This window comes from Bremia lactucae, linkage group LG6 (assembly GCF_004359215.1).
Source record: "Bremia lactucae strain SF5 linkage group LG6, whole genome shotgun sequence".
NCBI lineage: Eukaryota > Oomycota > Peronosporomycetes > Peronosporales > Peronosporaceae > Bremia > Bremia lactucae.
The window spans coordinates 3,563,702-3,587,895 of NC_090615.1; the positions used below are offsets into that span (position 1 = coordinate 3,563,702).

The 24,194-nt window shown below is 44.7% G+C and overlaps 6 protein-coding genes across 6 annotated transcripts; 5 read left to right on the forward strand and 1 right to left on the reverse strand.

Moving 5' to 3' along the window:
• Positions 1-5,540: 5,540 nt before the first annotated feature.
• CCR75_001421 (uncharacterized protein) lies at positions 5,541-6,680 on the reverse strand (the record flags this gene model as incomplete). Its single annotated transcript, XM_067959524.1, has 1 exon — positions 5,541-6,680. One exon carries the CDS (start codon positions 6,678-6,680, stop codon positions 5,541-5,543), a length of 1,140 nt encoding a protein of 379 aa, XP_067818348.1.
• A 350-nt stretch (positions 6,681-7,030) lies between these two features.
• Positions 7,031-8,494, forward strand: CCR75_001420 (uncharacterized protein; the record flags this gene model as incomplete). Its single annotated transcript, XM_067959523.1, has 2 exons — positions 7,031-7,553; positions 7,623-8,494. 2 exons carry the CDS (start codon positions 7,031-7,033, stop codon positions 8,492-8,494), a joined length of 1,395 nt encoding a protein of 464 aa, XP_067818347.1.
• A 1,673-nt stretch (positions 8,495-10,167) lies between these two features.
• CCR75_001419 (uncharacterized protein) lies at positions 10,168-11,763 on the forward strand (the record flags this gene model as incomplete). The annotated part of the gene is made up of 1 exon (XM_067959522.1): positions 10,168-11,763. The coding sequence occupies one exon, from the start codon at positions 10,168-10,170 to the stop codon at positions 11,761-11,763; it is 1,596 nt and encodes a 531-aa protein (XP_067817987.1).
• Positions 11,764-14,679: 2,916 nt separating this feature from the next.
• On the forward strand, positions 14,680-14,976 carry CCR75_001418 (uncharacterized protein; the record flags this gene model as incomplete). Its single annotated transcript, XM_067959521.1, has 1 exon — positions 14,680-14,976. The coding sequence occupies one exon, from the start codon at positions 14,680-14,682 to the stop codon at positions 14,974-14,976; it is 297 nt and encodes a 98-aa protein (XP_067817909.1).
• Positions 14,977-15,965: 989 nt separating this feature from the next.
• On the forward strand, positions 15,966-16,181 carry CCR75_001417 (uncharacterized protein; the record flags this gene model as incomplete). Its single annotated transcript, XM_067959520.1, has 1 exon — positions 15,966-16,181. The coding sequence occupies one exon, from the start codon at positions 15,966-15,968 to the stop codon at positions 16,179-16,181; it is 216 nt and encodes a 71-aa protein (XP_067817983.1).
• A 1,257-nt stretch (positions 16,182-17,438) lies between these two features.
• Positions 17,439-21,197, forward strand: CCR75_001416 (uncharacterized protein). Its single transcript, XM_067959519.1, has 6 exons — positions 17,439-17,811; positions 17,879-18,567; positions 18,620-18,753; positions 18,815-20,728; positions 20,796-20,874; positions 20,935-21,197. Exons 1-6 carry the CDS (start codon positions 17,586-17,588, stop codon positions 21,100-21,102), a joined length of 3,210 nt encoding a protein of 1,069 aa, XP_067817984.1. The 5' UTR covers positions 17,439-17,585; the 3' UTR covers positions 21,103-21,197.
• The last annotated feature ends 2,997 nt before the right edge of the window (positions 21,198-24,194 follow it).

Below are 24,194 nucleotides of genomic sequence, written 5' to 3' on the forward strand. Positions count from 1 at the left end.
GCTTATATCAAGCTGTCGCCGAGGCACTGTTGTAGGATTGCTTCTCAACAAGGCAATTTGGATTGCCTCTTCCATCGTCGACAGCACCTTTCTGATAAGGGCCTGTCCCGATGGGCCTTGCCGTAGTCCGTTCATAAACGTGGGCACCTTAATGTCCTCCGGAATCGGACCTACGGTTATGGACGCCGACAGCGAGTGCATCTCTTGCACATACTCTTGCAGAGATCGCTTCGCCTGTCGCGCTTCAAAGTAGCGCGCCTGAAGCAGCACTTCGTTGTTCGGCGGCTGGTACATGGCGCGAATCTTTTCCTTGAAGATCGCCCATGTAGGAAAAGCCTTTCTGTCCGCCATAAGCGCCAAGTAAGCCCGCTCTGAGGCCTTACCGCGCAGATGCGAGATGGCGTACGACACCATCCGGCTGTCGTCCTCGATGAGCTGCGCGACACCGCATTGCTCCACGGCTTAAAGCCAGTGGACAATCGTGTCCGCTGCAGTTCCATCGAACTTGGGCGGGTTCATCCGAATGGGCCTGGTCGAATTGCGATATGCTTAATTGGATACTGAATTTTCAACCAATTCATTAATAACGCTTATTATCTAATGCAATTCAAGGCAGCAACGACGTGAGCATTTTATGCAACATCCCTTTCTGATTACAATTCAAGCGGCCAAAATCCCGTCTGCTGCTTATTCTTCAGTATCACCTGCTTTTTATAACAGAACAGAAGCGCTGTGGTGATACAAACGATAAAGAAGCTGTTACAGACGCTTTCCGTTATCATTTGATATGCGTTAGGACGTTGGGGCTCACACTCATCATTTTCTGCGTTGACAGAGCGAGCACGCTCAATTATCCACGCGCATGAGTTTGATAATAATGCTCTTTTCTTCCGGACAACGCCCACAGATATCACAACTGTAGTGTACCCTTAGAGTCTGGAGCTGATTATCGCTCCAGATGATTCGTCATCTTTAGGCGCTCATTTGTAAGAGCTAATTTGAAAGATTCACATCCTTTTCGTTGTATTACACCCTAAATATCATAGTTAAAACTGCCATTCACATATTTTGGAAAACTTGCCATATGTCCGTTGGTCATCAGCAAAGAGTTTATGCATAGGAAAGATTAATTCTCCTTGAAAATATACATTAACTGCGCTCGCTGCGCGGTAACCGCTTGATCAAGACGTCGTCATGGCAATATACTGGGGCAGCAAATCAAGCAGCATGGGAGAAGTTGAGCTGGAAATAAGCGATAAGCCATATCTAAGCTTCTAAAGGCCAATACTATAGGCTTTAGTATCGAGAAACGATAAAGCTGTACTAATAAGTTAAGTTCCTACGTGTCGATCTTTTATCTACCGGCTTTAATAATTGAATATTAAATTTTGTGAAGCGCCTCCTTGCGCGCCGTCCAATCGTGCATAGTAACGATTGGGGGGGGGGTGTTTTAAGCTCAAATCAACCAATCAACGGAACTGTTGTCTTGTTTCTTCAATATTAAGTAAAAAAATTAAATTGATATCAACTATGTGCTTCTTTCTTATTTTTCTCTCATAGGGAGCAGTACTTTATATGTTTTTCTATAAGAGCAACAATCCCTCTCAAGAAAAATATATATATATTATTCCACTTATAAAAACAACATATTGTTCCCTTTTTAGAAAAAAATACATGTTATTTCTCTTAAGAAAACAATATTTTTTAAAGAAAATAATCTATATTATTCCTCGTATTGTAAGTAATTTTATGAAACAAGACACCTCGTTACATCACCCGCTCTTAACCAACAATCACAATAGTGTCTGATGTAGAGTGACCAAGAGTACTATTGTGCCTCTCTCTGTAAATTAGCACTTATTAATTAGTTTAAAAATCAATTAAAACTTTTTGTTTGCGCATAGTAGCAAAGCCCGTGCACGTAGCCTGCAAGCTCAAGATCAGGCCGGCGCGAAAACGCATCAGCGACGACATTAAGTCATGCTGGTTTAAATTCCAAGGAGGAATTATATTCTGTGAAGAAAGACAACGATCTCGCCGTTCTTTGCAAGAGGTGTGGACTGTTTCCGGCCGTGCGTAAAAATGCATGGTCCGTACATGCAATGAATGGTCTATCACTTAGCCAGTGCATAATTCATGGCAAGGAGTTTTCCTTGTGATGCACTGGATATGTGCGCTCATCTGGTTGAAGCTGACGCGACCTATAGCGGACGACGCGCTCTGCGCCGTCTGTGTCATATTATATTGACGCACAGCGGATTGCAAAATCGCTGGCGTCACAGACCACATGAAATGGTCTGTCTTGGTCCGCAATCGCCAATCCTGGCGATTGCATCAAGCTTTGCTTGATACCTTAAAAAGAACCGCGTTCTATGTCCACTTCACATTTCGGCATGATTGCGGGAGTACTTATGTAATTACGCAGCTAAGCCGAGGAACTTCCGAAGCTCCTTTATATCGACTGGCACAGGCCAGTCGATGATCGCCTTGATCTTTTCCGGATCAGGGCGTACACCGTGTTTATTCACGATGCTCCCAAGAAGTGGTATTTTGCTTACAGCGAATATACACTTCTTAAGATTTGCATATTACTTATGCTTACGCATGAGTGTAAGACCTTTCGAACGTGGCTACGATGTCCTTTAACGTTCGACTTCCGTCTACGGCGCTGCTATGAATGAAGCCACCATCAAAATATATCGGTGAGAAATCCCGCACCGATCTCAGCAGATTGGTTGCGCATCTGCTGAATATTGCAGGGGGATAATTAGCTCATGTGGTATTGACTAGCCACTCCCATAGCATTCCGCTTGGGGCGCTTACTGCTATGAACGGGATATAATGTTCGTGCATAAGAATCTGATAGAATCCATCCATCAGATTTGTTGAAGAAAAATATGGTACTCTTTGACACGCCGTCAAGGATTACGTCTTTTCCTAGTATCGGCGTTTGTGCTGGTACTGTTGCAGCGGTCAATTATTGAGCGCTTGTACAATCCACCACCCTCCTGTTGCTTTACGCACGCAGAGAATCGGAGAGCTATGTGGAGAGGCTGTTTCCCTCAGATGGCTCGCTGCTAAACGATCGGCAAAGAACTTGTCGGTCGCTGCTACTTGTTCACGGGGTAGTGGGCACTGCTCCATGACACACGTGTCGAGTACCTTTATCTTTAAGCAGGGAATACATCCTTGAATTCGACCAAAACCTTATATGAAGGATTTTTCTTCAATGACTCCCAGGATTAAGACGTAAACGTTCACTCCGAGTCTTCTCATCGAGGACACTTTCGTCCATCGATGAGCTGCTGAGAACCCGTTCGTTCTCAGGAAATACTATTGCCGATAAATATCGATCACGCACTTGTCATCTGTGACAAGTACGCAAATCTGCTTTACTATGTCACTACGCAGATCACGCAAGAACCTCTTCAGTTCTAGTGTTGGAAATTGACCCGATAGCGCCCCCCGAAGTTAACTTCGGAGGCGCAATCGGGTCAAGTGTTTTAGCATCTACACTTGATCCGTTGCTTACTAAGATAATGTCTCCATATCTTCATTGAAACCTATTTCCTCAATTATTTGTGGACTTATTCCCTCAAAATTTTGATGACTTACATCCTCAACTTTACTGGGACTCATTAACTTTTGTTTTGGGGGAGTATTGCCCCAACTGCTTCTTACGGGGGTTGCGCAAGCACAGCAATTCCTCTACGATCGACTTTCCAGTCGATCTAGAGCTTTTGCACTGTCTCTTTTAGGCAGGCTTTCAAATTTTCTTGGACGATGCTTTCAAAGCAAACAACCGTGTTCCGATCCACCCAACTTATTCGAGTGGTCGAAGTTCGACGCTGCATACGCTTCTGCATAGCTAAGTCGACATCATAATGATCGATGCCTATGCTTGTGCGCAGCCGCCGGAATCCAACTTTATATTGAAATGGTGAGTCCTTCATACGACCGTTCCGTCACTGAGGCCGTCTACTCACTCGTTGGACATACACACGCTTGTGACCGCTCCAACACGTTCATCAATTGGCCATCTGATGAACGAGAGACAGGCATCAGCACGCCTGATGCTACCAATTTATGCATGGCTCGTACTTTCTGGACCATGGTATTTCAAGGATGACGTCAAGTATTTTATCCAGATTCAGTGCGCTAAAAACATTATCGTACTCTGTGCACCCTTAACGTATAATGGACACCAAATTCGTTTTTTTAAATGTTACAGATGCGCCTGTTGTTAGGCGCACTGTCATCCTCGTTAGAGGTACATCGTGCTCACCTGCGATATTCTATCGATTGGCGTAAAAAGAAATTGTTCGACGCCTCACAATCGACTAGGGAATTAGCGGCAACTTATTTGCCGCTTTGATTTGCAAGGTGATAAGGGTGACCTCATCATTAGGGGCAGTTGCACACAATGTTTGTGTGTGAGGAGCAACTTTCGTCAATAGAACTGCAAATTCTTTTGACGTTGCCGGGTCAGTAGGGTGCTCCGTACCTATTGCTCCTGACCGTTTTTGACGATCCGCCTTGCCGTTGCGATTTCGCAATAGCGTCTTATCCGCGTCGTCCGCTGTTTATAGCGGGAGGTCGATCGTTTCGCTCAGTGTTTCTTGGCAATGGGCGTGGAGCACTGCATTCATAGGCGAAGTTCCCTGTCTTTTGACAACGATTCAATCTTTAAAATCGCTTGTAACTATGAGAGCGAGGTTTCTCGCTCTCCAATACGGGAGGTCCATGGGTTTTGGACCTCCGACCTCTTGTCTTCTCAATGCAGTGATATCAGTGAAGGTAAGGTGCCTCGATACTTCAAGTACACTGACGTTCAGAGAAAGGCTTTAAGTAGCTAAGAAGTTTACTGAAGGTCAATTTCAAGACTTTAGCATCGGAAAAGAATAAAGCTGTAATAATACATTAAGTTCCTACGTATCGATCTTCTATCTACTGACTTTAATATTTTAAGATCAACTATGTATAGCGCCTCCTTGCGCCGTCCAATCGTGTGTAGTAACGATTGGCGGAGTTGATTATAACTTGAATCCGTTAAGCAAAAGAACTGTTATCTTGTTGCTTCAAATTTACCAAAAAAAAATTAAAAAATTGAAATTTTTATTTACATACTATCAAATGATAATAATTCAACTCTGTATTATTTTTTCTTAAAGGAAATAATATTTATGAAATGGTACACCCCATTGGAGGCGGTCATTTAGGCGGAGAAACGACGTGGCACCTATCTCAGAGACATAGATGCGCTATCTTTTTTAACGCACGTTTATGTGCTCATAGACTAACAAAAGAGATAATTTTGTTGGAGTTTATTAAAGTATAATTTGCGACAAGGTCATTTATTAACTTTAACTACGAAAAAAAATCGTTTGCATGACAGATTGCGATATAAGAATTTTATAATATTAAAGTGATGAATTGTTTTATTTTTACGATTGCATAAGCACTTTCCTTGAAAGGACGTTGTGATTTGTAATGGCTAACACGCTTCGACTTGCTGTCATACCTTCGTGTAATAATCTTATTTACACGTTGTTGCCCATCAAGATTGATGCAAATATGAGCGCTCCAAACCATTTATTGGATGCAAACCGTGCTTGAAGATTTTTGGGGTCGTTAAGGTCGGCAGAATTCACTTGCCACGCCAAATGTGCAGCTCCTCCACCAAGTCCGAAAAAATATGGCCAATGCAGTCCAGCCATATATCCTGCAGTGCCAAAGCCTGCGATAGCTGCAGCTGAAAATAAATTCAACACGGGCTTCGTATTGTGACCAAAGAGCAGCGCTGTCGATCGAATGCCAATTTTGATGTCGTCCTCCTTGTCCTGATGAGCATAAAGCGTATCATACACTAGCGTCCAAGCCATACCACCTGCGTACAGTGGCAAAACTACTGGCCACTCGCAGGATCCGTGAACGGCAGCCCATCCCAGCAATGCGCCGTAATTAAACGTCAGTCCCAAAACAGCTTGAGGCCAATACGTATACCTCTTCATTATCGGATAAGTGGAAACAAGAGCAAGCGAGGAAGCACCCATGGCAATACTGTACCAATTAAGTTGGAGAAGCACTGCTAAACCAGCAGATAATTGGCCTGCAAGGAATGCCCAGGCCTGCGGATACGTGAGTTTTTCCGCAGCAAGGGGGCGCTTATTTGTGCGTTCCACTTGCTTGTCAAACTCCTTGTCCCACATATCATTTATAGTGCATCCGGCACCACGCATAATGAAAGCCCCAGTAGCAAATAGCGACAAAAGTTTTAGATCCGGCATGTGACCAGCAGGAGTAGCCATGGCGATGCTCCAAAAACATGGCCAAAGCAGCATAAAAGTTGGTGCAGGACGATTTATTCGCGCAAGTTGTATATACGGTAGCATCCACTCGGGTGCGTGACGCTCAGCCCAGGTGTGCTTCTCAATACTGAATGCGTCTTCTTTCGGGTGCTTATCGTCTTTGAAGTGGGGCTGTGGGGACAAGCTGAAACATGATCTCAGTGACAATCTACAAGAGAATGGATGCAGTGCAAAGGACGGCAAGATGGCTGCATTGGCAATACTAGATCGAAGCGTAGGACGAAAAGCCAGCTGAAAGGATATCCCGGTAGCGCTGCGGCGCATCAATCGGGCAGCCATAAAGTTATTAGCCAGTCTTTGTGCGCTTGACATTATAAATTTTGACAAATATATGTGTTCGTTACTTACGTTACCGCAGTACAATAAATTGTATTAATCTACCGTCGATTAAAAAACTCGCCAAAAACTGTTGATGAGTACTTGACGACTTGACTTGTCCGTGTCATTGACTAGTCTGGTCCACCAATGTCCATCGAAAATTGTTTGTTGGTTTACAATTGTGGGACAGGTATTGAACCGTCCTGAATTGAGAGCGATTTCACGACAAAGTTCGGATCGATCAATATTCTTCACCCCTTTCCCCTTATAGCCATTTGCGCGGATCAAGATAACGAAGGTTCTAGGTCCGTCACGTCAACTGAAATCTGGGAAGAGTGACTTCAATGGAGTGGAATCAGCCTCGCTATCAACTCCCGAGGACGTTTGGACATCAACCACTTCAGCCAGCACAACCTCGGTATTGGTTCTATGATAATGAAGACGACGACGCTCCACAAGCCTGGCAGCGTGATGTTTCACCGCAATCAAATCGGTACACGAATGAGAACAATTTAACGTACCCTTCGCTAACTTCGTCGCAGAAGACGGAGTCTTCTGGCATTAATAATAATAATGGAAATGGCGGCATGCTGCTTCAGTCGTTCAGCTCGCTGGGGATGCCTCAGCTTGAAGACTCTTCGGAGATCCAGTCTTTTTTTTTACCCCAAAATTCATTTGTCGACAATCAATATTTATCCCAACATTTGCCTCCAGCGCCGTCCCAATTTTCACAGCAACAACCTGATCAGCAATATGGTGGACAATTTTTACCGCAGTTTTCCGAGTTTCCAGCTGAAGCGGCTAACTATTTCCAGCCACCAATGGCGTATCCTACAGCCAGATCGTCTGATGCCTATTTCCCGGAAGGTACGAGAAATACGTGCTTCTTATAGAATTGACCGAGTTTTTAAGATGACTGTGTGTGTATTGTAACAGTGGTTGATAGCATTCCAACTCTTCACAACGTGCATTGTTCAGTACCCACGTTACCACCGACTTTGGGTTCCATGGAGCAAGTGCAACAAGTGCAACAAGCACAAATATCATTAGAAGACCACAATGAGGAGGGCAACAACATTACCATCAATGATACAAGTCCTTGCATTTTCGACTCACCACTGCCAATGGCGCCAACCAATACGGAGACGCAGTCACTTCCCACGCTAGATTGTTTTTCGGCCCGGTCAAGCAGTATTGATGATGACATGCCGCCTGAGTATTCTCCAGCTACCACACCAATTGGTCAAGCTAAGCGAGAAGGAGGGTTGAGCGAACCCTTTACACAAATGGCCCTCGCTCGTGAGCCCAAATTTTCACCGGACAAACGCAAATTGTGCTGTGTTGAAGGCTGCAAAAGTCAAGCTCGAGCTTTCAACCGCTGCAAGCGCCACGGTGGATCAAAACGCTGCTCAAGTACAGGCTGTACCAAGAGTGTGCAGAGTCGCGGGCTTTGTATTCGCCACGGTGGTGGCTCACGATGTCAAGAGCCTGGCTGTACTCGAGCCTCACAAAGTCATGGACGCTGTAAAATGCACGGCGGAGGACGTCCGTGTGTTGTGGTCGGGTGCGAGAAGAAGGCTCATTTGAAAAGGCTGTGCCGTCGACACGGTGGTGGTGCCAAGTGTTGCGTAGCAGGGTGCGACAAGTGGGCTCAGCGCCAAGGAATGTGCATGACACACTCCAAGGTGGTGACAACGCAGCCGCAAGCCACAGGCATCGTTGATGAATCGAGCTTTAATCGGTCGCCACCTCCGCCGTTTGCTCCTGACTCATCTCCGTCGCTACGAATATTCGACAGCGACGTTTAAGATTTTTTGAGTTGAACCCATTGAGAAAAGAGCGCGAGTCAAACAAGCTAATTTAAAAAGTGCCCGCATATTCTATTAATACATGAAAAAACAAAGTGACGCTTCCCTCCTGACTTCTAACTTACTATACGGCAACACATAATTCAATACAACCATTCAACGATGTTTAACTATAGAAATTAGGGAATGTATCTCCGCTTGACATGACCCCGAGCGCGTTCGTCGGAGGTACAAAATGTTATTCGACAAGTTACAATTTATTTGCGGCCCACTTACCATATATCTGCTGCAGAGGCATAATGAGCAGCGCATAAATAGAAAAGGGCATCTTGCCTGTTTTCACGCGCAGGGCATCCCACTCTTACATTTTTTAAAGCGCCAACGCACTGGCGACAGGGTTCGCCCATTTAAATTCTTATAAGAGAACCAGGCGCTTGCGAAAGTTAAGACGTAATATAAATCAGGCCAAATCTAGCCACCTCGGTCAGAACAACACTAAGTAGCAAATGCCTTATCTTAGATCAAAGTATCATTTAATCGGTGGCTGCTTAATATCCAGTATCAATCCTGAGCGCAACGGCATTCGGATATTAAGCAGTTTAAGCTTTAACGGACAACGAAAAGTTTTCGATACTATAAAATCATTTGTTTGATTATCAAGAAGCAGAACTTCTCCTCAGCATCAAGGAGATACAATAAGCTCAGCTATAATGGAGTTAAGCGAGCGGCGAAGTGGTATACAACGAATTAGGCGTCGAGAGCGATGTATAAATCGAGACATAAATAAAAATCTTTCACTAGAATGTTCATTCGTAACAGACTTTTCTGCGCAATCGCTGCTCTTCAGCAATTAAAGTGCATGTTATTAAGGAAAATTACTGGGATACTTACCGATCCTTTGACTGACTCAATTTATAATTATTAATAGATGTGTATACAAATTTCAGCTGCTGTGAAGCCACAGTGGCTATTTTTATCGTGATAATGATTATCCTTCCTAATGCGATCATTCATTGTGACTTTAGGGAACCGACCGACATATAATTTGACTATAATTGAGACTCTCTTCACAATTACAGAAAACGGCAGATAAAAAAACGCCATACGGTAATCTTCAACCCTTGGTTGCTTTTTCTCATTTTTTTCTTCATCCCCCATTTTTATCTTGATAAAAAAGGAAACTCAGGCAATTAATTCGAGCGTGGCTTTCGTTGTCGCGGCAAAAGACAGAGTCGAAGGACAAGACGGCGCTCGAGATTGCGAACAACGAGGCGCTCTTCGACTCAGTCGGAGGTCGCGTGGACGATTTTTGGTCTACTGGACTGCCTTGTATTAACAGCATCAGTGACGGAAGCAGTAGTGCTCTCTGTGGCGTTATCGACGCCAATTGGCTCGATAGTAATCATCCACAGGTAGCAACAGAAACAGGACCCTTTATTAAGCGGAGTGGCATCTCCAACTTTAATTGCAGGATAAAAAGTTTGGACAAGAGTGTTTGTAAAACGAAAGAAGACAACAACTCGTTGCCTTTTGCTAGGGTAGACACTTTTCCTGTCGCTAACGACGATCGCGACACTCGCATACGTACGCAAATGCCGCAACAGTTGTCAGGGCAGCTACAAGTCTCACAGGTTATGGCAACTCCATCCAATCCGCATCAGTTGCCCCACAGAATGAAAAAAGGCCCGCCATCTACATCAAATAACAAAAATAGCTCGTCGGCTTCCTATTTTCATCACGTTTTGGACCGCACCAATAACTACAGCATATCTACAAACCCATCGCTCTACACCCAGACAAGTAATTTATCAGCTGACACTGTGCCAGTCTCGACAGGAAAACGACCACGCCCGAATACGAGCAACAACATTTCTAATTGCAGCTTTTTGGCGCCTTTTGGATTTCTGTCTCCATTGCTTGAGACAGAACATCCACTGCCAGAACTTAGCACTAATTGGGGCTACAATAATCGGAACATGTCGAAATACCCTAGCGCGACCACAAGACCGGGCAATAACAGCTCTAATAATACCAGTTCCCTCGTAAATACATCAGGAATTGGGCAAGAAATTTCTTCGTCAAGCGCAGTGACGATGTTTACTGGGGTGGACTCCTTTTTGCCCGAATACGATCCGACTTTTAACTCGCTTTGGAATCCCACCGGAGGTAATAATGGAATGATGTACGCACCAGAGGATGATTTAGTTCAGGGCGATCAGCAGCAAGCTCGACCACCGCTATACATGGCGTCGGATGAAGAGTTAAAAATGGAATATCCACAGCTTTCGGAGTTTACTCAAGACTTTGAATCGTATCTTAACGATACTATAAAGGCGAATGCATCACCATCGAATCCGCTTGCTATGTCGACAATGAAAAGTGGAATGAAAAGGGATTTTTTCATGGCAAGGGATTCAGGAGATTTAGGACTTGGAGCGAAGACGGAATTAGATATTGCTAATTGTGGGACAAGAGAAGTTCAGGGACAGAGGTTGCTCAGCGCGATGCCTGCAGTTGCAGCATCGAATTTATCACTGCTACCAGAGCACGGTATGACAGGGCAGAAAAGAACATTTTCCCGTGCCACAAGACGAGCTCGCGGAGCTGATGACGGCGCATATGCGATTGTGCCGATCTGTAATGATGAGTCAGCTGACGCAACTTCAAGTTGTAGGACTTCTTCGAAGAGCCCGATTGTCGACTCAAAGCAGGACGTAATGCCTTCGCTGGGACCAAAACACAGCGGGCAGTCACATAAAATTTCTGCTGAAATGAGCCGAGCAATAATGGCCGAACCTCAATCCGAAGCATCGACGACACCTACATTCAAAGCGTCATTTAATTCAAACGCGTCTGTTTCAGATAGCTCGAAACTGGTCAAACGTCCACGGAGTCGGCAATGTGAGTTTCCGGGCTGTCCAAATCGAGCACGGTCGCATCAAAAATGTAAAAAACACGGAGGGGCACACCAGTGTGTTTTTGAAGGGTGCACGAAAAATAGTCAAAGCCGTGGATTATGCATTGCGCATGGCGGTGGCTCTCGCTGCAAAAAAGAAGGCTGTGTGCGTGCAGCACAGTCAAAAGGTCTGTGCAAATCTCACGGCGGTGGCGAGTACTGCGCCGTCGAGAGCTGTAACAAGAAAGCTCATTTGAAGCACTTGTGTCGCACTCATGGTGGTGGTGTCCGCTGCAAGGTTGATAAATGTTCCAAGTGGGCACAACGCAAAGGATGGTGTATGGCGCACGCGAAGGAATTTGCGGCTACATAATGAAAAAGACGATGTTTAGGCTAAGAAGTCACTCTTCTAAATGTTGTGATACCGATAGAACTAGCGATTGAGCAAGATCTGGCTTTTTCCTTTTTATTGAGGAGAGAGCAAACGACTTCTGCATGAATCGAGTGTTGCAGGAAGCCACATTAACGTATTGATACTTCCATTATTTCATTCTGAAAATGTTAATGAAAATGTAAACTAACGTACACCAAATACAGGACAGTTTTTGTGCGTCTTACCATTTCGATATGATAAGCAATCTTACGCCGTATGTTATCCGAATGGTCAATTGCTTAAGTGAAGTAATTAGACCCATCACTTGGGTGTGAATCACGTTGTGACCTACCCTTGTGTATGTGATGCACGTGAGGACTTTCAAATTAACCTTCATAACGGCCAGCGTCATCCAAGATACGAGGTATTTAGAATAATACGCTCGCAATACATATCAGTGCATAAGTCTTATATTTAATGCGATTAGATATAAATTTGTAACGGGCTAAAGTTGCCCTAATATTACACAGTCCCCGTTAAGTGCAGCAAGTGTACTTCACGGGATGGTCAATTACTAAATTAAAGTAATTAGACCCAGCACTCGGGTGTGGTTCACACTTGTGACCAACCCTTGGGTATGTGATGCACATAGGTGGATTCACATTAGGAGGGATGACGTTCAGCGTCATCCGTGGTAACGGCTAGCGTCATCCGTTACGCGAGGTATCTAGAACGATACGCTCGCAATACATATTAAGTGTTATCTATAGAGATGACATTTTGATTGGTAAAAATAGTTATTTATATTTAATACGAATAAGTATAAATCTGTCTAAAAAACTACTTTCTACTTGGTAAGTGCGCGCGAGGAGCCGGAGTACCGCTTCCGTGACGACACTTAACCAAAGTATTTAGTGCGTTGGGTGAGGTCGCTAACGCGCCCATCACAACTACCTCACTGCACGCAAGAGAAGCTGGCTAAACCGCTTCCTCGCTGGGTGTGTGTCTAAAAAAAGCGTGGCCGCATTACGTCGTGCCCGCCTACACTTGGTCGCACTTGAAATCCTTCCCACGACCCGCATCTCTGTGTGTGTACGTAAGGGTGAGCCTCAATATTGATTGGGCTCATTTCCCCAACCTCTCCGAACATCATTGGGAGGTGGCAGGGCTTATGGCGGAAGGACTTTGTGAGAAGCCCTTGTCAAGCTCCTGGGTAGTCCTCTCTAGCAACACGTTGCTCAGTTGGAGCAGTTTGAGGCATTTGTGCTCGGACTACGGAGGGCCGCGTACGAGGCACAGGGCTATGCTGCGGCGGAGTCCGTCACTCAGACTCAGGATGAGCTGAGGCATGAGTAGGTTCATAGCGAGGCTCTCAACAGGACTGTTAAGATGCTCTCTGCCCGGCCGCATCAGCCGGGCGCTTATGTTTTAGAATAATAATAAGAATAAAATTTGGGAGCTGCTAACCGGACACCCCTCTTTGCTAGCTGGACACCCCCCCTCCTCATATATATTCCATATATTTAAAGCAAACAAGTGCAGCCACACCTCATGATTATCTACTTCTGTAATTTGAAGAGTAGTATAAATGGTAGCAACATTTTGGTAACTATACACTTCCACAAAAATTGGTAGAAGTGATAGTAAAATAAAATCAATGTAAGCTTAACCCCCCAATACCAACTAATACTTCCGCAAAAAAGCATTCCAGCGAGCCTTGTCGCTATTAACAGCTCAACTTATCCCTCGTGCTTAATTTGCTGCCCTTTTTTATCGCACTTTTTATAAATTGTCAATCAAGTGCGGGCGCTCTTTGTTATGGATGGTGAACTATCATCTATTGTAGGAGCAATTGCTATGACTTCTCTGTTATTGAAGATGCTGCTGGAGAAGCTCTCTTATTCTAGAAGTGGGTTCTAGAAGATATGATTAAAGGTAAGCGAATGATGAATACGCGTGTGCGTATTTTAAAAAGTTGAATTTACTTCCATGTTACCAATCATGTGAACAAGTCTTTGGTCAAGCCTCTGCCTAATATCAAAGATTATAAAGCCAAGCGCGATGACGGCGACGTACAACAACAACGACATCCTCACGAAAGAGAAATGCTGTGGGAGTTTGCTGTTCGCGTGACTCTCGCAAGGAAGGAGCTGCTCGACTACATCGAAATGAAGCTAGAAGGCGCGATGGAGCAGGCGACTGCCGAATGGAAGATCGCCGATTTAAAGGCGCTGGCTATCATTGCAAAGATGCTCTGTCCGGTGTTTTAGAAAATAATTCGGAATGTGTCAAGTGCCGCTCATGCATGAAGCATCCGCGAGTTTCACGTCAAGCGCAACATGCACAATCGTGTTTAGCTTCGCAAGCAGTTGCATGAATCTTATTGGCTTTTGGTGACAACATCATCGACCATTTTCTCAAAATTGACGATTTGTGTCTCTTTTTGCCTCGGTCGGTGACGAGGTGGTGGAAGACGAAAAGCTGGTGATTCTACTGGGGAGCTTGTCCGCTGCCTTGCCGGCATACGATGCGATTGTTAAGATCATCAAAACGCGTGAGCATGTGGACCTGTACGAAGCCTACGGCACGAGTGTTACCTAATGCGCAAGAGAGTGAAGCAAGAGACTGCATTTAAGGCTGACCCATCGAGAGGACAGTGTCGAGGGCGCCGTGATGATATACATGGCCGTCGCAACAACTGGGACGACTAAGGGAAGCGTCGTCAGCAGCGTCAAGAAAAACAGGGACACCGACCTGCACGCGGATTTGCAGATCGATGCTACGAGTGTGATGAAGTGGGTGACATGCGTGACCAATGTCAGAAGGAGAGAGGCTCGACAAATCCCTTCGTGTTTTCAGTCGCGAACAGTGAAGATTTGAAAAAGAAGGCTGCTAGATAGTGGGGCCTGCTCCCACATGACATTTGATCGTGATGAATTTTCTACGTTCCAGCCAATGAGAGATGGCCTCGGGGTGTTTGTGGCTAGTGGTGATTGCTTGCCCATACGTGACACTGGATCGATCAGCGTAACACTTGAGAGCGACAAAACTGCGATCGTCAATTACGTTCTATACATTCCGGGCTTGGACCGCAAGTTGCTATCGATATCGCTTCTCGCAGAGCGCAGAGCAGAAGCTCAATTTATAGAAGAGCAGTGCACAAAGGTCGAGGGGTTGCCAATGGTCAACGTTCTGAAAAGCTGTATGTGCTGAGCTTGACAAGGTCCACCAAAGTCAAGAAAAAGGTAGCGAATGCGGTGACAATCTCTTTGGATGAGGCGACGTTGTGGCATGCACGATTTGGCCATGTTGCGCAGGATGGCACAGCAACATTTAAAATAGCAGACGGTGCTCCGCTAATTTGTTTGGTTTCTCACCGTCAGAAGGCCCATGTGAGGGGTGTGCATGTGGCAAAATGTGTGTTTTGGAATACGCAAGGATGTGGTGAAGACGAGCTCACTACCTGAAGTGGCTCACAGCGACTTGATGGAACTATTTAGTGTTGCATTAATGGGTGGTGCTCGATACATCATCGTCTTTATTGATGACTGAACCCGGTACGTTTAAGTCTACCTGGTTAAAAGAAGAGCGAGGTACTGATGAATTTTAAGGAGTACAAGGCATTCATGAAGTCGCAGTTGAATGCTCTTATCCACTACATTTGAATAGACCTCGGTGGCGAGTACTGCAACAAGAAGTTCAACAAATTCTGTAAGAAATACGGAATTTGACACCAAATTAGAGCACCATACTCGCTCATCAGAACTGTCTTGCAGAAAGGACCAATCGTTCGCATGCCGAAATGGCGTGTTCGATGCTGTACGACCAGCTTTTGTCCAAAATGTGGTGGGTTGAAGCGATAATGACGGCTACATACACTCAGAACCGTCTACCAAGATTGGCGTACGGCGTACGAGTTACCGTGGAAGGCCAAACCGTCGCTCGGACGCATGCGTGCTTTTGGATCGCGTGACTACTGGTTTATAGACTTCTCGAAGCGAAAAAAAGCTCGATTTTAAGGTCCATCGCTCCATTTTTCTGGGATTTGCTGAAGGATCAAAAGCCTATCGTGTTTAAAGATAAAGAATTTTAAAACCTTAGTCGTGTCTCGGACAATTAATCTCGATGAACTTCCACTATCTGCGTACGTTTAGCAGCCAACCCTCGTCGTGCTCTTATGCAAACCTCGTGTTTTGATGATGATGGTGATGGTAGAAGGACTACTAGTTGATTGTATGAGCATTGTCGAAGCTACCGAAATAAATTCGGCACTCTCGAAGTACTTCACGCTCAAAGATCTCGGTGATGCTCTTTTCGTACCCGGTATTGAGGTAAAGTACATTCGGGAGCGTAGATTACTTCACATTTGTCAGTCGCAGTTTATCGAGCGACTCGCTGAACGGTTTGGTCAGAATTGAGATTTTTCCAGTCGAATCCCGGACGTTTTTGGTCAGAACCGGAGTGAATTTACTGGATGTGAAAAGACAGAAAGCAAATATTACCATGAATTAATGAGATCCCTACTTTACATATCTAGTCGTCGCCTCCTGACATTAGTGTGTCAATTTGAATTATCGCAGTACCTTGAGTCGCCGACGCAAGCATTGGCGAAAATGCGACGTCTTAGAAAAGTGTAACGGATCACATGAAGGCTGCAGTATGTGTGCTTCGTTATTTAAAGGAGGCACAGGAGCTCGGTATTTGCTACAAACGTGGTGACGAAAAGGAATTCGTGTCCACTGTTTTTGTTGATGCGAATTCGGGTAGCGATTTATCAACACGTCGACCCACGTCTGGATTGCTAGTGGCTCTATGCGGTGCCTTACGCTATCACTTTGTGTGAAGTGCAGTTTAAGGTGGCGTGATCAAGATGCAGTATGTGCCTGCTGCTAAAAACTTGCAGGCTTTATGACAAAGTCACTCCCTATGCCGCAATTTATCAAGCTAGCCAAGCAAAGTGGAATTGCTGAGGGTCCAGAGATCAGTAATTGAGAGGTACTGTAATGGATGGTGAAAACTACCATCTGTTGTAAGAGCAATTGCTATGGCTTATCTGTAATTGAAGATGCTGCTGAAAATGTTCTCTTATTCTGGAGGTGGGTTCTAGAAGATTCGAACAAGGTAAGAGAATGATGGCTACGTGTTGTGTATATTTTGCCATAGTTTGATAAGTTGGATTTTCTTCCATTTTTCCATCGTGTGAACAAGTCTTTGGTGAAGCCTCTGCCTAGAATCACTCTCTTGGCCTTTTCTTACCTGTTAAGAAAGTACATTTAACATCGCCGAACGAAAACACGGTTCCTGACGTGCTCACGGCATCGATTGCGATACCAATACCCGTCATGCAACTCACATCTTCGTGACAGTGTGGACCAGCTCCAAATCATAAATTATCTGATCAAGTAGGGTTTTCTACCGACGCTGCTGCTCAGAATGTTTAAAGCAGTGCTCCCTGCCAGGATCGAACTTGCGACCTTCAGATTATGAGACTGACGCTCTGCAGTCACTACTCTCATGTAGATAATTAGGGTGTTTGGCTATAGCAATTCCCTAAAGTAATTCATGAGTAGTGATGCGTCTAGCTGCGATTGGCGAGCTTGATTAAATTAAATTAATCAATAAATGGAACTGTCGCATTGCTGCTACAAAATCACCGTGTATGGTAATCATGCAAAATTTGCTTGATTTAAATTGTGAATTGGTCAGCTATTTTTGAAACACATTAAAAATTCCGAGAAATATTCATAACTAGTCAAAATTATTGTTGGTGAGTACCCTAAAATTAAAAAAGTGCAATAAAACATCTGAAGCGATTCCATGCCATGGAATCAAATCAAGAGGTACTGCGGCGCTATTTCGCGCTGGTAGATGCCAGTTATGGCTTTGTGGCAAAACACCGCTCAAGCCCGACAGTGCGCAGCGTGTTGCGTGTGGCCAATAGCTTTGGCAGCTCACAACTCACACGTCAACATTTACTAGATTTGGCTGCCGTCGCCCCTGATCTCTTAATTCTCAAACGTCCGAAATCAAATTTTCGCTCCGTGTTCGGTAAGATAGTAATTTCTTTTGAAAAAGATAGGTATCGCAATGATTAGACATCGTTCTTTTCGCATAGATGATCTTTACAGTCCAACGGTAGTAGATGCCGAAAGTATCGAAATAGTGACGTTCCCGCTAGCACCACAGCCCAGTCAACGAGCAAGTACCAAGAGAAAAGCTTTATTTCATGTGGCTTTGGAAAAAAAACTCACTGAAAGGAACAGTCCAAGACACAACCAAGAGCATCAAGTCTCAAATCATGAAAGAGATGAGCAAATTTCAACAAATTCTCCGATTTTACCAAATTCTCCGATTTCAACTTCAACTGAACATTTGTCACTCCAGTCTGACTGGGGTTCATTGATCTTGACGATGCTGCAGCAGATGGATTTGTATAAGGATCAAATTGCTTACGTGGAGTGCCGCGAGTCACGTGATGCTCAATACAGAGCATTGCATATGTTGCAGCTAGCCGAACCAGTGTGTAAAGCTCTGAAAAAGTGTTACAATATTCATCAGCTTTACTCGCACCAGTTTGAGGCAATTGATGCTATTTGTCGTGGAGAAAATGCAGTCCTATCAACCGCGACCGCCAGTGGCAAGTCACTGGCGTACAATGTCCCTATGCTCGACATGCTGCTGAAAGACCCAAACGCGACATTCATTTACATGTTTCCAACAAAGGCATTGGCCCAGGATCAGCTTAAGTCGCTGAGACGATTTTTAAAGGCTGCCGACCTTCCACTTTATGTGGCAGCAACATTTGTACGTGTTTGACGATTTTGTTTGTGTAGCTATTCTAAAGGTTTGTTGTCAGGACGGGGATACCCCGATGAAAAGCCGCTCTATGATCATTCGTGAAACACGAGTCTTTTTAACGAATCCAGACATGCTCCACTTGACAATTCTTCCTCATCATCGTCAATGGATAAAAGTGCTTAAGAATATGAGGTAGGAATGAGCTTGATTGCTTTGCTATTTCTTTTTGTTATAATGTCTTAATACGATATAGGTTGCTTGTAGTTGATGAAGCTCACATGTATCGTGGTGTATTTGGTTCCCATGTGTCATGTGTCTTTCGCCGCCTTTTTCGCTTGTGTGCTCTGTATGGCTCGAATCCGCAAGTTATTTGCTGCTCGGCTACAATACAAAACCCAAAAGCCCATTTTAATCAATTGCTACCAACGCTTCCACAACAGTTAGCATTTTCGACAAATGACTGTACTGATGCCGACACCAAAGCACAAAGCAATGCTTGTCCGCCAAGCATGGATTTCTTTCACCAGCGTCCGCTTAAGGTGATCACAAACGATGGTGCTCCATCAGTAAGAAAATTGTTTTGCATCTGGAATCCAAAGAATGTGAAGCCGGCCAAATGTACAAGGAAATCGCAAAGCGTGGACGCCTTTAATAACAATTCGTCTGGAAAAACAATTAAGAAGCGTAAACGTCTCGACAATACGACTTTAAGCAATTGTGACAGTAAAGAGCCGAATGAAAAAGTTTCTTTTAGCACAAGCGCGATCTATCATGGTTCGCGACTACTTGCTCGTTTTGTGGAAGCAGAGATAGCAACACTTCTTTTTTGCCGTGGTCGCAAACTGACTGAATTAGTCCTCATGAATGTGCATTCAATTTTAGACGCTAAGGCGGACACTCGTCACTTGCGTGACCGAGTTACGTCGTATCGTGGGGGATATACACTTGAAACCAGACGACGAATTGAGCAGCGCTTATTTAGTGGGGATTTGCTAGGTGTCGTTGCTACCAATGCTTTAGAGCTTGGTATTGATATAGGCGAGTTAGACTGCACAATTCATCTTGGTTTTCCGTCTAGCGTTGCTTCCTTGTGGCAGCAAGCAGGTCGTGCAGGACGTCGACATGAACAAGCCAGAACAAAACATTCAGTTGCAGTGATTGTGTGCTTCGATGCGCCTTTGGACCAACATTTCGCTCGGAAGCAGAACGCCATGGAATTATTTCAACTTGAGCCAGAAGCCGTTAGCTTAAACCCCATGAACCATCGCATTCTTGAACAGCACTTGCTGTGTGCTGCTCGTGAGTCTGCTCTCTACTCGCCACAGTCCGGAACAGCTTATATCGACTCGTTTGTGTTTGGAAAATTGAATGATAACTCAAACACTGGTGGGGAGAATAAGCAAATGTCTGATGTCAGTCAAGTGCTTTCCACACTTCTGGAAGATAGAAAATTGGTAAAATACAGTGAGGGCTCTGGACAGTTTAATTTACGAATCCATTCTTGTATGCCGAAAAAGTTTCGTACCGTGAGCTTGCGTAGTATTTGTGATCAAACGTACACAGTCGTTGTTACAAACAAAAACATGGTGAAGCAAGGAGCTGATTTGGAGGTTTTGGATGAAATTCCGGACGATAAAGCGTTCTTTCAGGTCTATCCAACCGCTGTGTATCTTCATCAAGCGCAAGAATATTTAATAACTCGTTTGGATCATGACCAGCGCACAGCATATGCAGAGAAATGTCCGGAGCCACTTGCATACTTCACGACTTGTCGAGATTTCACAGATTTAGAGGTTGTACGTATCCATACCGTCAACCAATTACAAGGCAGCAATAAGGATTACAAGGAAGATTCGGTCCTTGTGTATGTCGGCACTGTTTCAATTGTGACGCGTGTATTTGGATCCACGATGCTGGAAAAACGAACAACGCGCATAATTGGAATGAATGAATTCAATTTGCCACCGTTGCAATCCTTCGGAGAAGCTGTTTGGTTAGAATTGCCTCGACTACTACGAGACAAGGTCGAAGAAACGAGTGGTCGATCGTGGACAGCAGCTTTGCATGGTGTCGGTCATTTGTTTGTTGCTCTTATTCGACTATTTGTACTTTGCGACGCAGAAGATGTTGGAACCGAGCACGTAAATGATTTTGAGCAGCGCATCAAGTATGTCGATAACTTTTGATTTCTACCAGCAAATATTTATTGACTTGTAAAAATTAATGAATAACAGACCAAATCGTGTGACAATTTTTGAGCGACGCGAAGGTGGCAGCGGATTAGTGCCTGAAATTGTGAAAGCGTTGTCAAAGGTTTGCTGTCGATGAATGTATCGATATTTCTGGAATTTTGTGGCTGACTTTAATGTTTAGATAATTAAGAAAGCTTGGACAATTGCGAGCGAGTGTTTGTGTTCGGATGGATGTCCAGCATGCATCCAATCGACCGGATGCTCCGAGTATAATCATGCATTGGATAAACATGGCAGTCTTCAGGTGCTTGACTACCTCCACAGCATCGTAAATGGTGAAAATAGTTAAATAAAATTTCGAGCATAATTTTTCCAGATGTAACTTTTCTTTTAAATTGTACAAGTCGAACTCATAACACCAAAAACATTAAAGCAATAAATAAGGCCCAAAATCTTAACGACGTTGTGGATCGCTTTCACGACATGTCTGTTCTGGATTACATTCTTTCTAATAATTGGTGTCTATGTCGAAATAGTGGCAGCTATCACAAGCATACACAATGCGCCGCTTACGGTTCGACTTCTTGACAATAACTGTATAACGCGGCCTCAGTACTTGCTAAATTACACTGATAAGAGTGAAAGTAAAGGTGCTGCCGAGTACTTCATGTAATGGGAACCACATCGGTTGGAGAACCGTTGTTGTGGTACATTTACTTTGTGGGTTAAATACCCTTTTATCTAATTTCAAAATACTTCGTTACTTAAATCCCACTTATTACGGGCAACAAATGTGGTCGCCGCCAGATATAAATGTGGCGGCCAAAATCTTTTTTTAATTAGCTAGGGTAGGGTTTTTAGATTCAAATAATTAAAAAAGTACAGTTCCCCTTTTGATCTTTTAAGCGTTAAGTGCCTTCTTAAGGCTTGCGCATTGATCTGTAAGAGATAGAAGCCTTTCCTAGATATATCCTCTTGGGCACTAGTTGCCACTTGGTTCTACGAACCCCTGAATCCCTTGAACTAGGATTCCTTGAACTTTTATAGCTTGCACGACTCCCTGAGTTGTTAAATTCATTAGTTCAATAGAACTAAGTGACTCTTTGAGTCTGAAAGTCTTCCTCTGACTTTAGGAGCGAGGTAGCGCTACACCTGGTAGCACTCGTAGTCAATCTACATCTGAGTCTTTACAAAACTAATTTCTCACGAAAATGGAAGATATTCCAGAATTGTCAGAAGCATAACGCGCCGCTTATGACAAGCTCAAAACCTTATATAAGCTTATGCACGTGGAATTTATTATCTCCTAGGGACCAGAGGTCCTGCATGCAAGGCTTGAAGCCTTCATGCGGTACGAAGCCTCCCTGATCGGTCAGGTACAGGACCACTTAGCGGCATCTATGCCAACCCGGTACATCCCTGTACCTGACTCAGAGCCGAGGGCTCGCCCTCTAACTGTAAATGTGGAGACATTTGAGGGAAAAGAGGGAGAAAATCTTCCTTTTTGAATTAAGAAGATGGAAATGTCCATTGATTCCGCCTTGTTCTTAACAGAACAACAAAAGGTAGCTATGGTCATTTCCAAACTTGGAGGTAGAGCCATGGAGTGGGCACTATCGTGCAGCACGTCCATAAACGACGCTTTTCCCTCACGGGATTCGCTAAAACAGCAAATGACCAGCATGTTTGCACCGCCTTATCAGGCTTTTTGCATGCGAGCACGGCCATTAGCGACTCGACAGGGTAAAATAAACCTAGGGGACTTTGTCTAGGAGTTGAGAACTATCATTGCATCTATGCATCAAGACCCGGTGCAAGAAGTAACCATCTTTATGGGGGGTCTCAATGAGGGCGTTGCCCGGACGGAATTATTCCGATCTCGTTCGGCTACGTTCGAAGAGGCAGTTGCCATAGCGCTACGCGCCGAGTTTGACTTTAAGTCTGCTCGCGTTAGCACGCATGTTTACCGAACAACTTCGAGCACATGGGTTCCGTCTAGTAGAGCGGAACCTATGAATTTAAGCCTCGTTGAGGAAGGAGAAGAGGCTCTTCAAGCTGTGAAACAGCATAAGACCATCCGTGATGTTTTATGTGCGGAAGCACGAAACATTTACGCCCTGCCGGCCCTCTTCGAAATTCGCGTAAAGCTTAAAAGAGCTCCAACTCCGACCTATACCAGAGATCTGGTACGGTGCGAGAAAACGTCGATATCCAGTAGGTGTAGGGCGCCCTACTGGGGAAGACCTAGGCTCTGTTGAACCTCTGGGAGGTGATAATAAACAGAACCTATCCCCAATTAGCTCGGTGCTCAATGGCACGGGGCCAGAGTACAAGCCTGGCTTGCTAGTCGCTCAAGCGCCTGTAAAGGGCTTTGATAAGTCGTGGTCAATTTTAATCGACTCAGGAGCGTCTTGCAATTATGCTCGCCGCCTTCCCTTGAAGGAAGTCAACAATACGTTGAAGCGCTTAGAGCGCATGAAGGTGATACAATCACTGTTCGCTTAGCGACTGGGACTCGTGTCACTGTTCCCAAAGTTCCATTGAACTTAGGTATAAAGTTTCTGGACTTTGACAGTTTGGAACGCTGTCTCTTCCTTGATTTGGATTCGAGATATGATCTCAGTCTTGGTAAAGCCTGGTTAGAACACCATGAGCCATGGATCGATTGGAGGTCTAAGACCTTAGGAGCCACGCGCAATGTTCCTAGCAATCTTTTGGACAGTCACGAACTTACCTTCCCTAGGCAACAAAAGCGCTGTTGGCGCGGATCATTGAATGAGTCTGTCAGTGTTTTAGACATTGGCATGTCTGAGTTGATAAGCTCTTATGCTAAAAACATTGATTATGAGCCCGACTCAGCAGAATTAAGTGGAACGGCACGTACTCCGTCGAGTGACACTCGTTGTAATAACGATTCACTAAATGCTGAAAGCATTGTTGGCCTAAGGCCGAATCATCAAGGGTGCAATATTTTTGAGATACGTGGAGTGGCACGTCTGAGTCCACCGAGTATGATCGGCCGAGGTGGCATCATACTGAGTGTCAGTAGTGACACTGTTGGCGGTTCGCCAGGACCTCAAGGGTGCAATATTCCTGAGAAACGTGGAGTGGCACGTCTAAGTCCACCAAGTATGGTTTGCCGAGGTGGCACCATACTGAATGTCAATAATGACACTATTGGCGGTTCACCAGGGCATTTTGGGTCAAACCCTCCTAATGCACGTGAAGCGTCACGTAAACGTTCGCCGGATAAGGAAGTTGAGTTACCTAACTCCTTGTCGGATGTCAAATTAGACACCCCGTCTTGTATAGAACCAATACAGGCTGGAAAAACCGGGGATGTGAAAGTCCCGGCCTCCAAGAGGCGCATTTTCTTCACTCCAAGACAGGATGGACACGAAGCGTGTATGCCCTCACAAAGTGGTACGAGTGAGCAATTAC

What these genes read in the sequence shown, in the direction of transcription:
- CCR75_001416 (XM_067959519.1), top strand. Translation starts at nt 17,586, where the DNA reads ATGGAATCAAATCAAGAGGTACTGCGGCGCTATTTCGCGCTGGTAGAT. An exon ending in AAATTTTCGCTCCGTGTTCG is followed by an intron (nt 17,812 to 17,878) that starts GTAAGATAGTAA and finishes CTTTTCGCATAG; the next exon opens with ATGATCTTTACAGTCCAACG. An exon ending in TTTATGTGGCAGCAACATTT is followed by an intron (nt 18,568 to 18,619) that starts GTACGTGTTTGA and finishes GTTTGTTGTCAG; the next exon opens with GACGGGGATACCCCGATGAA.